The 17,442-nt window shown below is 30.7% G+C and overlaps 1 protein-coding gene across 2 annotated transcripts in view; it reads left to right on the top strand.

Moving 5' to 3' along the window:
- Nucleotides 1-17,442, top strand: part of LOC132726228 (TSC22 domain family protein 2-like) — a 92,483-nt gene that overhangs the window by 27,178 nt on the left and 47,863 nt on the right. Inside the window, exon 1 of one of the 2 annotated variants that reach the window (XM_060711504.1) lies at nucleotides 12,667-14,385. The exons of the other annotated variant lie outside the window; for it this stretch is intronic. Within the exon in view, the coding sequence (XP_060567487.1) occupies nucleotides 13,199-14,385 (1,187 nt within the window). The 5' untranslated portion in view covers nucleotides 12,667-13,198. Of the gene's footprint in view, nucleotides 1-12,666; nucleotides 14,386-17,442 lie in introns of those variants that run through there. 2 annotated transcript variants of the gene reach the window in all.

Raw genomic sequence — 17,442 nt, 5'->3', positions numbered from 1 at the left:
CAGTCGTGCATTACAGTAAAACTGTGTTTTTATCGTAAATGGTGTACTTAACATTTTGAGCAGATTGATGCATATCTGTTGCTCGTATTTGTTAGTATTTTGTCATATAACCTAATGGATATAATTATGTGAGCAATGAAGCAGATAATGCTCTAACGGTGTTAGACATTGTTTTTATCTACAAGTTTGATTGATGACGTTATTTTTTATCTATAAGTTTGATTGAATTGGGACGATAAATTTATCAGTTATTGCAACATACAGTGGTTTTAAGGCAATAGTGTAATGTGTTGATCAGATTTGAGTGACCTATTTAAACTGAATGAAGCAGGCTTTAAAGTACTACCATAAAGAAATTGGATTTAAAATAAATTAAATTGCAGTTTAAAAAAAAAGTTTATCTGGAATTTGAAGAGAAGGGATATAGTGTGGTATTTGTAGTGTTTATGATTTTAAAACGTTACATATTATAACCTCAGTTACTTGTATATGCACAATAACCTCAGTTTGGTGTTTAGATTAAGCAGATTGGAAATTTGACATGTTGCCATATAAAGGGGGCCGACTGACCCCAGTGCAGAATCAGTTAACTTCAATGACTCCATTAGCATCACCGGTAACATGCAGTGCTAGAAGCTTTAGTCAGAGTCCCCTCACTCTGGTTTGTACGACTCCCATTAACTATGACATGGACATGTTCGGAAATTGCGGGAGTGGCTGTTCTAGTGACTGTTCGGGTAATTGCACGCAGACGTCATGCAACCCATTCTTTGCTGAGATGGAGAAATTCTTTTCGATTCCAACAATGGCAATCACTTTTATGCCATGTGTATGCATGCCAGATTATCCAGTTGATGAAGGGACCCCAAAAAAGATTTGCAGGCGATGTTCTGTGGCACAGCTGTCGTCTCTTGATCAGCCGGAATCTCCAAGGTAGTTTTTACTTATTTTGAACATTCTTGTGGCTATTTATAAGCACTGGTAGAAAAAATGTCACTACTTTTGTAAAAATATTTTTTTATGTCACATTTTATGTTAAGAAACAGCGTACTCATTAAATTTTGTTTAAATAAAAAAATTTTTTCCCCTTAAGGGAATTTTTTAATATTTGTCCCCGGGGTTTTTAATTTAAATGGAAAAATAAAATTTATTTTTTCATTTCTTTTTCACTTTTTAAATTTTTGCTTTATTAACCCATGAATTTTGGTGAGGTTTTAAGAGGAAAATTTTTGGTTTTTTAAAAAGGTAAATAAAGTTTGGTTTGGGTGATGATTTTGTTTTCCCAGTCCCCCTTTGAGGGTCAAAATTAGGGTTTTGAAAATTTTGAAACGATAATTTACCAAACCCATTTGGTTTTAAATTTTTATGGGGAGCCTTTGGAAGTTAAAATTTCCCAAGACTTGTTTTGGGAACTTGGAAATGTTAACTGAATATTTAAAAAGGGAAAATAAAAAAAAAAATTTTTGGTAAACAGGGTTTTAAAAAATTTATTTTTGGGTTTAAATTTAAAGAAATTGAAATTTGGGGTTAAATAATTTACATTCCAGAAATTTAATTTTAATACCTTTTTTTATTTTTTTTGGGGCCTTTTTGGGGAATCGAGGGGTTAAAAAAAATTTGGGAAAATTTTTAAAATATTTCAGAAAAGGTTTTTTAAAAATGAATTTTTTGGGTTTCCCTTTTTAATTGTAAAATTTCAATTTTTTTGGGGGGGACGGGTATTACTTTTTCGGGATTGGGGGGTAACAAAAAAAATTTAAAAGTTTATATTCCAAACATTATAACCTGGTCAAAATTTTAAGATTGAAGTTAAGAAAAACCCCTTTAAACCCCAAAAAATTAAAGGGTTTTTAATCATTTTGAAAGCAAGGTTTAAAAGGTTTTTTTTTTTTTGGGGAAAAAAAAATTTTAATTTGAAATTAAAACAAAAATTCTTAAAAATTAAAAAAATCAAAAAATTTCCAAGTCCGGGAAAAATTTCCTGGCGAATTTTTAAATGTAAAATTTTGGAAAATTTAATTTAAATATTTTGTAATTTTTTCCCCTCGGGTTCGGGTTCCATAGTTTTCCCCAAAACTTTAAAAATTTTCTTTTGCGCAGTTGGGTTTTATGAAATTAGGTAGAGATAATTTGTTTTTTTTGCCACCTTAAAAAATTTTTAATTTTTTTTTCGGGGGGGGTACTGGTTTTAAAATTTTATTTATTAAAAAATTAAGATTTAACCTTTAACCAAAAACTTTTTTGAGTTTTTGGGGGGGGGGTAAAATGTTTTCTTTTGAGTTTGTTTTAAAAAGGAAATTTGGTTTCCACCCTTTAACTCTTGCCAAAATAAAAAAAATATTGTTTTTTAAGAATTAAATTTAAATAGGGTAACCTATTTAAAAGGGTTTCCTTTTTTTGCTAACAAAAAATTTTTTTAAGGGGAATGTTTGGGATGGGATAAATTTCTTTTAATTTCCAAAAAATTAAATGTATTTTGTTAAATTTTCCCTTTTGGTTCAAAGGTCTTTGGGTCCCAATTTTGAATTTTAAAAATTTTTCCAGATTTTGATGGGTTTTGGGGGTTTTTGGGCCTTTCATTTAGTTTTTACCCCAAGTTAAATAAAAAGATTTGATACCCAAAAGGGAATTTTAAGGAAATTTAGTCCCCTCTGCCTTGGGGCCTTAAAATTTTGGGTTTTCCAAAAATTGTTTTTTTGGGCCCCTTTCAAATTAAGGATTTTTTTGTTTTTTGGAGAAGGGTTTTGTTTTTTAAATTAAAGGAATATTGATTAAAAAAAAATTTCCACTAACAATCCCATTTCCCAACGTTTTAAAATCTTTAGCCTTTCCTAATTATAAAACCCCAAATTTTTTTTGGCCCCGGCTAATTTTGGCATTGGGCCCTTAAAAAAAAAATTTTTGGGATTTTTAATTAAACCCCCATTCCAACAAGTGTTTCAAAATTAAGGTTTACCAAATTTTTAAAACCCATAAGGGGGTCAAATCTAAAATTATAAATTTAAAATTTCATTTTTGGGGAAAGATAATTAAAGCCATTTTCATTTTAAATTATTGGGTTTCCAAAGGGGAAAACCCCAAGTTTTTAAAAGGTTAAGGCCAACCCAAATGAAAAAAGCCGGGAAAAATTTTTTGGGCCAAAATTTTAAACCAAATTTTTGGGTTTTGCCATTTTGGGCAAAGGGCCCTATTTTGGGGTCCGGAAAAGGTTTTAAAGGGGTTTTTTATTACTTTTAAAATTAAAACAGTTTTTGGAAATTTATTCCAACCCACAAAAAAAATTTTTGGGCCAAAAGGGTAAAATTTTTTGGGGCCGGTAAAACATTTCCAAAATAAAAAATTTGGGCTCCAAGGAAAATTTCCCTGGAATTTGGGAATTTAAGGGGGAATTTTTGGACCCAATAAGTAAAATCGTTTTAAAATTTCCCAAATCAAGAATTTTTAAGCCCCGTAAAATTTTCCAATTTTGTTTTTTCCCCCTTGGGAATTTGTTTAGGCCTTTTGGAAAAGTTTTTGTAAAAAAGGCCAAATTTATTTTTTTAATTGTGGTTGAAAACCTTTATATAAAATTTTTTTGGGGAACTGGGGGAGTTGTTCTTTGGGGAAAAACAGTTTTAAAAATTTTTTGGGTCTTTGTTTTAAAACTTAAAAAGGGAATCTTAAGTTTTTTTCCCCCATTAAATTAAAATTGGGGTTTTTGGTGGGGGGGGCTAGGGGGTTTTAGAAAAAACCCTGGGTTAATTTTTTATTAAATAAGTAAGTAAAAAATTTTTCCCTTTTAATTTTAATAAATTGTTTCAAAAAAAACAAAAATTCTTTTGTTTTAAAGGAATTTTGGTTTATTTTTAACTATTAAATTACATTTTTTAAATAAATATTTTTTGGGTTTTAAATTTTGTAAGTTGAAAGGGGAAATTTCCGAAATTAAGGGAAAATTTGAAGTCCCTTTTAAAAATTAACCCTTTTTTTTTTGGTTTTCAATCCCCCTGATCCCTGTGAATTCCGTGGGGGCCCCCAAAGGTATAAAATTTGTTTTTCAATTTTAAACCCCCACCCCTTGGATTTGATTTCCCGAATAAAAACTTTTTTTTTCCCGGGCCTTACTGCTTCCCGTTTTTTTTTCCCCAAAAAGTTTAAAGCTGTTTTTTTAGTTTTTTTTTAACATAAAAATTAAAGGGGAATTTTTATTAAAAAAAATTTTATAAAAGCTTGATTTTTCATTTTTAATTTAAACACAGTATAAAAAAAATCCCCAAATTTAACCCTTAAAATGACATTTTTTTTACCTGGATTGTCTCACAAATATGCCAACATCTGATGTATTAATATAATTTATGTTCTTATTTTTTTTGGCAAGAGTTATTGATATACCTGACTGTAAAGTATCATAAATATCAATAAATTCTCATTAAAAATTACAGGGATTCTTCATTAAAGGTCATTACAAATATCATCCTTGTTAAAATTCATAACTTTTCATAATTACTCATCATTCGAATAAACTGTAGTAATATGATTGTTAGGGAAGAATATCCTAGGAATACATAACATTTACATTAAATAGTTGTCTCTGAAGGAAGACTCGTATGTATGATCACGTCTCTTGTCTTTGTTTTCAATGACTGTGTCAATATACTGAGGGGGAAAAACAAATTTTAAAAAAAATGTTTTTGGGTTTTTAGTTCTATTTTGCTTCCCAAAAAGGGGGTTCTATTTTTTAGTAATATTTTCCCCAAAAATTTAAATTAAAATTGTTCCTTAAATGTTCCCCAAAAAAGTTTTATTTTTTGGTGTGCGGGCCCCAGATTTAAATTTTCCATTTGTTTCTACTTGCCTATTTAGTCGTGCTTGCCCAAGAAAAGTTTCTATTTTTAATAAATGAAAGTGTTTACAACCCCCCAAACTAATACATTTAACTATGGGAACAAATTTAATTAAAAGCTTTTGGTTTTGCAAATTTAAAGTTTTAAACCCCAGGAAAAGCAAATTGATTGTTTTAAACTGTAAAATCTAAATAATGGGTGAAAAAAAGAAATGATTTATTTTTTGGTTCGTAAAAAATTTAAAACGGATTTGTTTCCCCCTTTTGATTGGGCATGCATGACCAAGTGATTTAGGCCTTAACTTCAGTCCACTTGCCTCTCACCGCTGTAGGTTCTAATCCTGTCTTAGACTTTGAATTCATCTTTCATGTGAGCTTAATTGCTTATGGAATATTGAAAGCCCATTCAGGTCCCGGTTTTTTGTCTGGGAAATTAAGGGTGAGGGGCACTAAAGGTTTGGGTCCGGGTAAATGGAAAGTGTTCAAAGGGTTTCTTTTTGTTTTGGGTGTGAAAATCCCCCCAACCCCCCCCCAAAAATTGTGAAATGGTTTGTAGCTTTTTCAAACCTCTCTTTTGTTTCTTTGTTCGGGAAACTCAGGGTTTGCCCCAAAATGGGGCTTGCCCAAATTTCTCCATTTTTGAAGGCGCAGACATTAGGGGTTTTTAAAAAAATAAAATTTTGAACTTCCATTAAATTTGGTCGGGGTTATGGCCCCCTAAATTAAAAAGCGATGGATTTCCCCTTAGTCAAATACTTAAAACCCTAATTTTGTAAATTTTAAATGTCGCATTTATATTTATATATTAAAATTATTAATGACATGACAAGTGGGTAAATGCGGGTATGTTTTAAATGTCATGAAAAAATTTTTTACTTATTTTAGAAGGAACATGTAAAAATTAGTCCCTTCATGGGGCCCCCTAAAATAAATTGTGTAAAAAAAGGATTTTAAGCCCTTGCAAAAATTGTTTGTGGGGGGGAATTTGAAAAATTTGCTCTTATTGACCCAAACCTACAAAGGCCCAAAAGTCCCAGAGGCCTGTAGTGTTTGCCAGAAAAACATAATTTAAAACAGAAAAAAACCAAAAGGGAAAAAATTTAAAATTTTGAGACTTTTTTGGGTTTAAAACCCTTACATGAAACTTGTAAAAGTCATGTTAAATTTAAAAAAATGTTTAATAGGGGGAAACATAATATTACATAATTATGTTATATGAAATTGAAAAGAAAAAATGTTTATAAAATGTGGAAAAGGATAAAAAATCTAAAGGAAACAAGAGCAGTGGGCCAGTGAAAAAGGTTTTCCCTGTTAGCCCACAAAAGGTTTTTTTCCCAGTCCTGCAAAAAGTTAAAAAATTTTTTTTTCCCCTTTGAAAAAAAATTGGGCCTTTTTTCCATAGGGGTAATTGATTGGGGGGTCAAAATTGGGTGGGGGGGCAGTTTTTAATGTTTCCCGGGTTAAAAAAGGGGAAAATTAAAATTTCTCCATTAAAAAAGTTTAAAAAGGTAGACTCTTGGGGGAAAAAATTTTTTTTTTTTAAAAATTGCTCCCAGACATAAAAAACTTAAGACTATTAAATATCTTTGAAACTAATAAATTATCAGAGCAAGTGAATGAATATTGGTCTGTATCTTTCTTTTATTGTAGGATCATCTTTCTGGATGGCATTTTTTTTTTAATTTTCTTGAATTCTTCCTTAATGTTAGAATTGTCTTGTTTAAATACAGTGCAGTGCATAAAATTTATATGTAATCAAGTGTACTTGAATGATACTTGAAGTTTTGTATAAAGTTTCATATATGTTTTATTACTGCATGTTCTGATTTTATATGTTCATTACATGTATATAAATTTTATGACATACTTGAGGAACATCATACTGATAACAGGGTAACAAGTATCTTGTTTTAAGCAGAAAAAACACATTTTGTCCAATGCCAGTAACCAGATATTACTATTGAAGGGAGGTAACTGTGAATGTTTTGTGTCAGTGGGACAATCAGAGTTATTTCTCTTAGATTATAATAATGTTGACTATGGTTACAGTTGCACAATTACCTAAATCTCAGCATGCATTGTATAAAAGTTATCTTTAAGTGTTTTAAGTTGTTTGTTTTCCCAACCTCTGGATACTAAATGGTTTTGAGCCAAAATTATATTTTAGTCTATTAAATGGTAGCAAAATATTTGCTTTCTCAAACTGAAAATAATATGTTCATTTTTTGTGTGTGCAAGTTTGATGTAGTGTTTAAACATTTCATTACATAAAATTACGTGGTTTTCATGATTTTTGTAAACAATCTGTTATATTAAAATGAAGCAAAAAAGCAAAAATTAAAAAAAAAATGTGAATTAAACAGGTAAACAGAACATATTTTTTTTGTAAATTCAGCTTCATTTATATATCTTGTGATATTGTGATCTAATGTATTTATATCAACAAAGAAAAAAAATTCCTTAGTAATTTTCCAGAGAAAGGGATTTTTTTGTTATTTGACAGATGATATTGTATTAGGAGCGTTCATTCCCGGCACTACTATTTTTATAATTTAAAAGCTTCATGTACTATATGCCGTTGTGGGAGAAATTTGTCCTCCTGATTTCAATGATTTCTCTTGAACATAAAAATGGAACGCTGTATAACTGAATTAGTTTCGACAGAAATTTTCTGTTCACGAAATAATATGACAAAATGGTTGTGTGAAATGGACCTATAATTTGATAAAAATAGAAGAATCTTGGGAACATTTTTCTCAAATTCCTATATTTTAAGTTGTTGTTGTTGTTTTTTCTGGCTGATGGATCTCTAACTGATAGGGACAATATGTGTAGAATATTGATGAATTTTCCAGAAAATTATGGCATACTGAAAAAACAGGTGTTTTCCTGATTTTCATCATAGTAAAACCTCATTTTATATAATGTAGTGGCAGAAGACAAGCAGTATGTTTTAGACTGTAGATGGGATTTTTATCAGTTAAATCAGTGAAAGGGAGAGAGTTTTGAAATTGATCCAAAGTGATTGATTATTCTGTGATTATTGAGAAATTCGTTTCAATGAAATATTTACATTTGAAATAAAATGGTTATTTGATAGGAAATAAGAACGTTAATTAATTATACTACATGAATCAATGATAACGATGCCGGGATGTAATTGACAATAGTTTTTGTCAAACTGCGTGAAGTTATGTTGAATTTTAAAATAGGAATATAATATGACATTGATTGGATTATCTTCGAGCAGGGTTTTTTAAAACACTGCAGTTTAGCCATGTAACTTCAAGATTTGAGCAATTGAAAACTGGCCTACAGATTGTTTGGCTGAGTCAAGTTTGTCGTTACAAATAAGTGTTGAAAAAAAGACACACTTTGAACTGTAGAAGGCTACATGGTGTTTAAAAAAACTCTAATGAAATTACAAGTTGTTTATTGGACATGACTTTGGTAAAAAATAGATATATATTTAAGTAGTTATCAGTTGATGATCATTATGATTTTAGACTGTGGATTATTTGCCCCAAAGTTAAATGTACCTCAAATTTAGGTCAAATATAGGTCAAATCTCCAAAAAATCAAAATAGTACATAAAGATGCTAGAAAAACTGGAAATCTTAAGCTTTCTTCAATTATTTTATCATTATTTGCACTGCTTAAGTTTATAGGGCTAGCTGTACATTATATTTGAGATGAAAGCATTTTTGATATGGATGAATTTTTAGTGAAAGTTGGAATATAGTTTTACTGGAGAATCATTTATTTTAAAGAAACAGTGTTTTAAAGAAAAACATACTTATAATTCTTGCTGCCAACATGCTATGGGCAAGGAACATGTGTTTATTACTTTTATATGCTGAATGAATATCAATTGATTAGAATATATACGATAACATTACAATTTTTCAGTCAAGGATAAAATTTGTAAAAAATTTCAAGAGCATAATATAGGTAAAGATATTGAATGAGTGTTGGTTCAATACTGAATTTATTGAACAAGTTGAATAAAAATTATTTTATGCGTCAGCGAGCCTCTGGCTTACAAGAAAATAACATTCTATTTATCACATACCCAAACTAAGAACTGTTTACATTATAGAATTAATCGCTCTTTTCATTGACATGCCTATTGCGTAATGCTTACATTTGAGCATGTTTTAGGCTATGTTTATATAATGCAAAATATAGGCATAGTCATGAAATACCGTTTTTAAGGAGTCACAAAAGAGGCATGGCTATGTCATAAAAAGATATAACTTGTTCCATAAAGTTCAGATCAATAGCTTGAATTATTATAAATCGGGGTGAAAACCATTTTAGACTTGAAAAAATGAAGCATAATATATAAAGTTGTGTGTAAAATTCTTGATTTTACAGCATTAATTTTGAAGATTATTTAAATTACCTATATGCAGTGGTTTGTCGGGGGCGCAGTTTTCAGAAAAAATTAAAAATGAAATTTTATTTGATGAATATGCTTGACTGATTTTTTGGTGAATCATAAATCACTGAAGACCCGCCTAAATAAAAGTGCTTTTTATAAATATATATTTTTTGAATGACTCTTACTAAAATCTCAATTCTTGTTGAAAAAATTTGTCAAAGATATTCTGCCTGTTAAGAAATAACTATTAAATTGACTTCATCGACGAGATCTTTATTAAATTGGTTGAGCCAGTCTTAAAAAGGTTTTAAAAATCTATTGATCATTTATTATTACAAAAGTCATCACAATCTGGGATCAAAAAATGTTAAGTTGCAACAGCAATTTGGATTGTTTATAAAGACAGGTTAAAATGGTAAACAAAGCAAAATCTGTAACTTCACGATTATTAAATTTAATGGGCTACCATAAGGTATGTAAATACTATATTTCTAAAATAGATACAATACACACTGATTTGAATGGCTGCTTCATCAATCAGACTGGTTAAAAAGCTGTTTGAACAATTTGATAGTTTTATAACGACTTTGTCTGTTTTATTGTTTTAGCGATACAAATGTTTGTAAATATTGTGATTCGGATTGTGTGAACAGGAGAGGCAATTTAAAACGGCTTTAGGTTTTTTTTCTGGCAAAATTTTACATAAGTTATGCTAAAAGAGATAAAGACATTTGCATTTTCATCGGGTACAGCTGTATACAGGTGCGAAAACTGTTCTAGTTAGATATTCTTGTATGAAATATAAATAGTTAATCATTGGATATTTATTATAGAGTCAACAGGAGATTTAGTTCGGATATTAAAATTTGGTTAAGACCAGTTTGCTAAGCTGTGACTAAAATTAATTCCTTACAGGATTCAAATTTTATATTACAAAAAAAAAACATTTGTATGAATATTGAATGGATTTTTTTTTATGTAAAAGGAAATATCTGTTGACTTTGGTGTTGAAATTTATGGTTGCTGTGCTAATAGAATGTAAATTTCCGGCGGGACATTTTACGAAACAGTTTTCATAGGGAGAGAGTTATTGGCACGTTCCATTCACATTCAAACGGTGGTTTTGAAAAGAGACGATTATTAATACTCAGTGTTGGATTATGGGTAATACAGAGATTACATTGACTTCCTTCCTGTTAAATGATACATGATACAGTGATTTGTTACATATTTTTTGAGTAAATTAAACATTTTAAAAGACAAAAAACATGGCAAATCCAAATGGGTACAATGTAAGTATTGTGAGAACAATACAGTCAGGGTCGGAAAATTCAGTTTCTGTTTTCGGAAAAGTGGACATTTCAAAAGATGGTAGTTTCTCCGTAGCTGCCAAGACGCCATCAGGGGGAACAACTGTTTATAGTTTTCCTCCACCATCTAAAGAGTACTTGTCCACAAGGAGGTTGTCTCACAATAGGATTAGTGCAATGTAAGTACAGTTGTTTTTTTTTAACCAAGTTGGTTTATACCTTTGAAACATAAATCTTTCACAGTCATAGTCTGCCCCCTTTGCTTAATAGGGAGAACATTTTGATAGAATTCTCATGATACAATTTATGCTATGATGTAGGCTTCTTGATAGGATATGTGCCATAATATTGACCTCAGAATGCAAAATGTGCCACGATACAGGCCTCATGATGCTAAATATGTTACGATATTATAGACCTAATGTTACAATATCTGCCATGAGGATTTATCAAACATAATGTGTGCCATGATATAGGGATCGTCATGGTTCAGGGTATCTGCGGGAAATATGACATGAGTTAATTATTTAAACATTATAATTAATGAATTATTAACTTTTGTTAATTATTCAGTATCATAAAAACTTTAATTGCTGCTAGATACATGACTATGTTTTTGACATTTATACATCCATGCAATTGACTTGATTGCCACTGATGGTGAGTTTTGATGTTTGACAACAGTTCACTCCCTTGATTAGTGATAAGGAAAATTCTGTGATGTACTGTCCCATGTGGTATATTGTAGAGTATCTGTATGAACTGAAACAATAACAATACACTGTTCAATGGTATATATTTTAACCAATACTGTTTATTGACATTAGATTACCAGCTCTTGTTCTAAATCAACAAATGTCAGAGCTGATGACGAGGATTTTTTAAATGAATTCTATTAATTAAAAGAAATACCATACCGAAGATTTTGACCGCATGAAGATCTCATAAATAATGTGACTGAAAAATATACTATCGTCAGATTTACGCAACTCATCAGAATTACTCAACTCATCGTCACAGTTATGTTTATATTTACATGTTGACTAACTTCTTATGTCATGATATTATATACTTAATGGGAATTGTTTTTCTGTAATAAAAGATATTTTTCTCATTATTTATGGTTGTGATCATAAACAATCCAAAAAATAAATGTAAAATGTCAATGGGGACTGTTTGTTTTTCTCCGAATTTTACCATTTATGATGAATAAAGATATTTACCATTAACTATGTATTTACATATATTGATAATATCCAATGACAATTTTTATGGCTTATTATTATGTTTTACATGATTGTCTAATGAGGTGATGACCATATACATATCATTGCTGTGATTGATTAGCCCAGGTTTTTACCATAAAACCTGCAAAATATGTGCTGGATAAAATTTTAAAGCATGCATTTTACCTAATAATGGTTGTACTACGTATAACAGTAGAGGTTCAGCTTGACATCATAGACTTAAAGTTAGCCAATAGACTCTTTAACTGAGGAGTTGGTAATCCATTAGACACCAGAGATGAATGTGTGGTGACTACCACTTAATTACTATCGAATAATTAAGATATTTTTTTTTGCATAATGTCTCCATGCAATTTTGGTTTGGTTTACAGGCCAGGTAGATGTTTTGTAGCTTATAATGACTTGATTTGATTGTAAATGGACAGTTGGACCTGTTTGTCTTACTAAAGTGTCTTAGTGAAGAAGATTTTGCAGATCTTATAAAAGAAAGTGTTAAAAAAGAATGACAATACCTTTTCATGATTTCATGAGATTATAGCATAGGATATAGGATTATAAATTTGTGATAGTGTTAGATGGACTTTAATTGTGGTTTGTACATTGATCAGTTGGTAGACCAATGATTACAAATTAGATAATCTTGCAACAGAAATACACAATTTGGCAGGCAATTTGATTATAAAAGGTTGTTTTCTGGTTGTTGTCATTTGATAGTGTATTCTTTAGAGGTCCTCCTTATTAAAATTATTAATAATTAACAGCAAAATGTATTAGGATTGAGTGTAATTATTCAAAAAGACACACTTAGTATTCAGGATAATGAATTAAAGAAACAAAATGGGCTAGAAAACTGATCCTTGGTGCACACCTTGATATCATTTGAAGGAGAGGAGATAGAAATGATTTATATGATACCAGTATGACATCATTTTGAACAATAATCTGTCAGTTTAAGTAAACATGTTAATTTTTTTGTGTTTTTAATGGACATAAATGCAAATTTTTTGCTTTTCTTGTAATTATGTTATCATTGTTTTAAACTGAACTGAACCATTCAGTGGTTGCAACCTCATATATTCTGCCAAAAACTTGTGTACTTCGTGATGTTGTCATTAAATTAAGATGTAATCCAGCCTTAAAGTAATTCAAATGAGACTGTCAAGTTCATCAAGGAGAATTTTTATTTCTTGAAACTAGTATAAATACGTCTGAAGTTTCACGTGAAACATTAAAAGGATATGAGGATATATTTGAAGGTTGAAACGAATAATTGAAGGTGTTTTAAACAAGCATTGTTATTTTGGATGTTTTAGAGGGATTTTACTGTTTCAAAAGTTGGATTAAAGATATTCAAGGATTATTTAAAAGACGACTTTGTATTTACAAGTTTATTAATAAGTTTGTCAATAGTTGTCTGCATTGTTTTGTAATTGGAATGATGATGGAAGAGGATTCCCCATTCAGAAGGCTTTCTTTGCAGGAGTATCCACGTCGTAAATACGTACTCCAGTCTATGAATGGATCTCCGGTAATGCCAGGATCACCTGTTATCCCTATGCGCAGGGGACCAGCTTTTTCCAGTCCTGTTCCGTTCAATGTTCAATATGAATACCTTCAGACACCTCCAAATGATGGTGTAATGAGGAAATACTCGTCAGAGGAGTACCCAGTTTTTGATCAACAGGATCAATACAGCCCAACTCAGTCTTACTATGTGGAAGTTCCAGTTTCAAGCATGTCTCCATCTTATCGTCCAGTGCAGCAAGTTCAGCCATATTATTCTGTTCACAGTCAGCAACCAGTTGTACATGGAAATCATCAGCAAGGTCACTTTTCCACTATGCAGAATATGGGTAATCAGCCATCACAGATCCAGTCTCAACAGCCTGTTCAACAAATTCAGCTGGTTCGCCCAATTCAACAAATGCAGCAGGGAATGGTTCAACAGATGCAGCAAGGAATGGTTCAACAGATGCAACCAGGTGTTGTTCAGCAGATGCAGCCAGCAGGTGTGGAATATGTGGAATATCAGCCAAGACGACCAGGGTCTTTGCAGACATACATACCAGTTTCAACTCATCAACAGCATCACTCTTATTCTTCAGAATTCATTCCTGGTCTATCTGATATACAAGAGATCAAGTCACCTGATATAAAAAAGCATGTCACTTTTGAAAGTCCACTTGCTAAAGTAAATGATGGTGTAATCAAGAAAAGTAAAGAACCAACCAGTACTGATGATGATACAGATAGTATGTATGAGCCATATGTTGGTTTGAAGAAAGCACCAGCTGCCATCAGGAAAAAGAACATGAGGGAAAAGAAAGAAGGACTGAAAGGAGAAAGGTTTGAAGAGAAAAAGATATCGCAGGATGAAGATGGAAAGGAATCTAAAGTGGAGAAAGTAGACAAGCATGATGTAGAAAAGATTGGTAGATTTAATGTACTCAAGGCTAATGTGTCCAAGAAATTAGTTAAGGAGTATGAGGGAATTGAAAAACCTTGTCTTACAGAACGAAGACCGCGGCGACATACAGTACATTGTGCACCCGTTGATAGCTTTGTTGATGAGGAAAAGAAGAGAAAATCTGCTATGTGTGCAATGACTGCTTATAATGTACCGTAAGTTGTTTTATTTTCCACTTTGTTGTTGTGACTTGATTTTTCATACGTGGTCTCGGTTTTGTCAGTTAATTCAGATTTAAGTTAGATGACTTCAAGGGAGGTAAAAATGTTTGTTTAGAATACAATTCTTGTTGGAGTTATCTACTATAGATAAATTATGTTCTAGATTTAATGAGTTTGTTCACATGGCTGAGGCGTTGCCTAGTTTTTGTTTATATTTAATTGCTAATTGTCTCAGTTTTAATTTTGCGTCATAATTTATGTGTTTTCTTGACAGCTAAGTTTGTTTTTACTGCCAGAGATTTTAAAATGTGCTTTAAAAATCATTATTATTTTTCTCATGTTTTGTGCAAATTGTTGGAATTTTTTTTTGGAGTGTTTGATAAAAAATTGTGTATATAAGAATTAAAAGTTTGTAATTAAAGTTTGTAATTTAAAATTTCTTTTATGAATATTAAAGTAAAATAATTTAATGATTAATATTATCAAATGTACAAGCTTTAAAGAATTAACATTAAAGATTTAAAAAAAAACACAATTTATCATACAATGATGGAAAACAAAATAAAAGGTTTGAAAGTATGTAAGGCATAGTATACAAGGGATAGAGTCCTACCAATGGTAGGATACTACGTCATCGCGCACCTGCTAAATGCTCCCACTTGGACCATTTTTTCGTCGACTCGAAGGTAAAATACAATTTTATTATAAGAAAACGTAAGAGTATTAAAAAATCATGTAGCGCACCAAAGAATGGCTATAGTACTTGAGATAATTGTAAAAAAAGTTTATAGATTTATTGCCTGGTTTAGGCCTGAAAACGGGATAAGTGTTTTTCTCTGAATGCTCCCACTCGGACTTCTCCCGAAACATATATGAAATAAGGTTGAAAACCTTCTTTAAAATTATTTTTAACGTACCGGAACATAAACCGAGTCATGTATACCCATTATTCTTTATTAGTTTCAAATATTTCTATTCAAAAGTCAGTCTTTTAAAGGTTTTTTTTATGAAAATGGAAAATGCTCCCACTCGGACTCGATTTCAGAGATGCTCCCACTCGGACCCAAATTTATACATTTTGAAAGCTCATTGCTGTGTTAGCTTTTATGGATTATTCTCACAATTTTAACACCATTTTGCCAATAACTACTGTGTTTGGCAACATTAACTTTTCATTCTTTTTACAGAGATCACTTCTTTGATTCTGTAGAATGACGTCGTTGGGCAGGAACAAGGTGCCATGGCAAAGTTTCAACTGACAGGATCACTATACAAAAAGGTGCACTTGGCTTGTGTTGCATCCGAAGGGATAATTCAAAATTATTGCCAACAACAAGCTAGGACTATAAGACTTTAAATGGGCAGTTTGGATCTCAAGAATAAAGTTTTGTTTAGATGTTCAAAAAGTGTGGTGTTTTACAAAGAAGTCATTATACATTCTTTAGTACCATACCGGATTAAGATTCTGTTGGACTCGTACACATATTAGAGGCCAACATTTATTCAATAATTGTTGACTTTATTATCTTGTTAATAATTTAAAACCCAATGTTTTGCGTGTTTGTTAAACTTGTGATTTATGTTTTAAAACAGCATTATGGTACGTTTATGAACATAAAGAAGTCAATATCTATCGGTTGATTGGAATAGTTTATTAAAGAACAACATGTAAATCATTTTTGTCATGAACTGGTTAAAAAGTCAATGTACTGCCATACTACGGCGTCACAATTATTAACAACTTTGACAATTTTAAGTTTGAAAGTTATCATGTGTACGTATTTTTACCCAAATAAGAAAAAAATAAAATAAGAAAACAAAGATCATAGTTATTTCTTTATCACAGTCTTTACCATATTTTGGTAATTAAAGATCATGTAAGTTATATTTCAGGCTGTTACCAATTGAAATTGTCTATAAATTAAATGTATTAATATTTATGGTACTAAAACAATTTTCAAACATAAAGGAATATGTAAAATACGTACTGCAAATGCTTGTCCACATTATATGTAATCATTAAAATATACATGTATGCATATTGCATTCATTTCTTTTTGAAAGATTCAACTTACACTTAATAGAAAATATATTTCTAATTACCTCCCTTTATGAAATGTAAATTCGGTATTATCTTTACAAATAATGCTTTTCGGAACATACAATATTGATAAATCTTCATTTGAGCATTATATTTATGAATAAAATCATAGAAAAATGATTTCAGGATATTTGAATGACGTTAAAATAATAACAATAATACAAGAAGGAATCACAGACAGCAAAATCCCCCGCCATAAGGAGGAAGTACATTTCAAAGGGGAAGTAACCCTTACATACGTGTAAAAATTCCAAGTAATGATACTCGTGAAAATTAATGAAAAGTTATAGCCTAGACATAATAAATCATGACAAAAATAACACTCCCATGAAAAAAAAACAAAGAAAAATAACAAAAAGCATTAAGTGAACACTTCTGGTCATTATGCTCTGCTATTCACTTCTATTAAACATGTTCAATATAAAGTTTTAAGTTTATATCTCAAATACCTTTAGAGGTATGGTCCTTGCAAACTAATGATAGTGAATATAAAGAACAATAACTCCAAAACTGGAGAGTTGTCATTCTTGTTTGCGGAATTTATTTCTTTATTGAAATCTATCCTCCAGTGAAATTTCAGATGAATTGATCATTTATGACACATTGTCCAAAATTAACGCAAAAAAACTGAACAAAAGACAATTACTTCAAAGAACTATTATTCTTGTGTTTTCTAGAGTATTCCTCCTCAATGAGATATATCCACAGTTGGTATCTAAAATATTTGCTCAAGCTTTGCCGTGCCAAGATGTCCTGCCATGTGCTTCCTTACGTCGCAATGTGGTTAATACCTTTTCCCATACTGGTCACAAATACAAATACTTTCTGCAAAACAAAACGTTATTATATTTTTAAAATGTATAAACAATTTGTTTCTTATCTAAGCGACTCTTTTAAACGAGGAATTGTTTCAACACAACTTTTTTCCCTTATACTAATCCTCTAAGAAG

This window comes from Ruditapes philippinarum, unplaced genomic scaffold (assembly GCF_026571515.1).
Source record: "Ruditapes philippinarum isolate M1 unplaced genomic scaffold, ASM2657151v2 ctg1963_1_1_1_1, whole genome shotgun sequence".
In the NCBI taxonomy this organism is placed as follows: domain Eukaryota; kingdom Metazoa; phylum Mollusca; class Bivalvia; order Venerida; family Veneridae; genus Ruditapes; species Ruditapes philippinarum.
The sequence above is the reverse complement of the archived record's forward strand: the minus strand, read 5'-3'. Positions and strand labels throughout refer to the sequence as shown.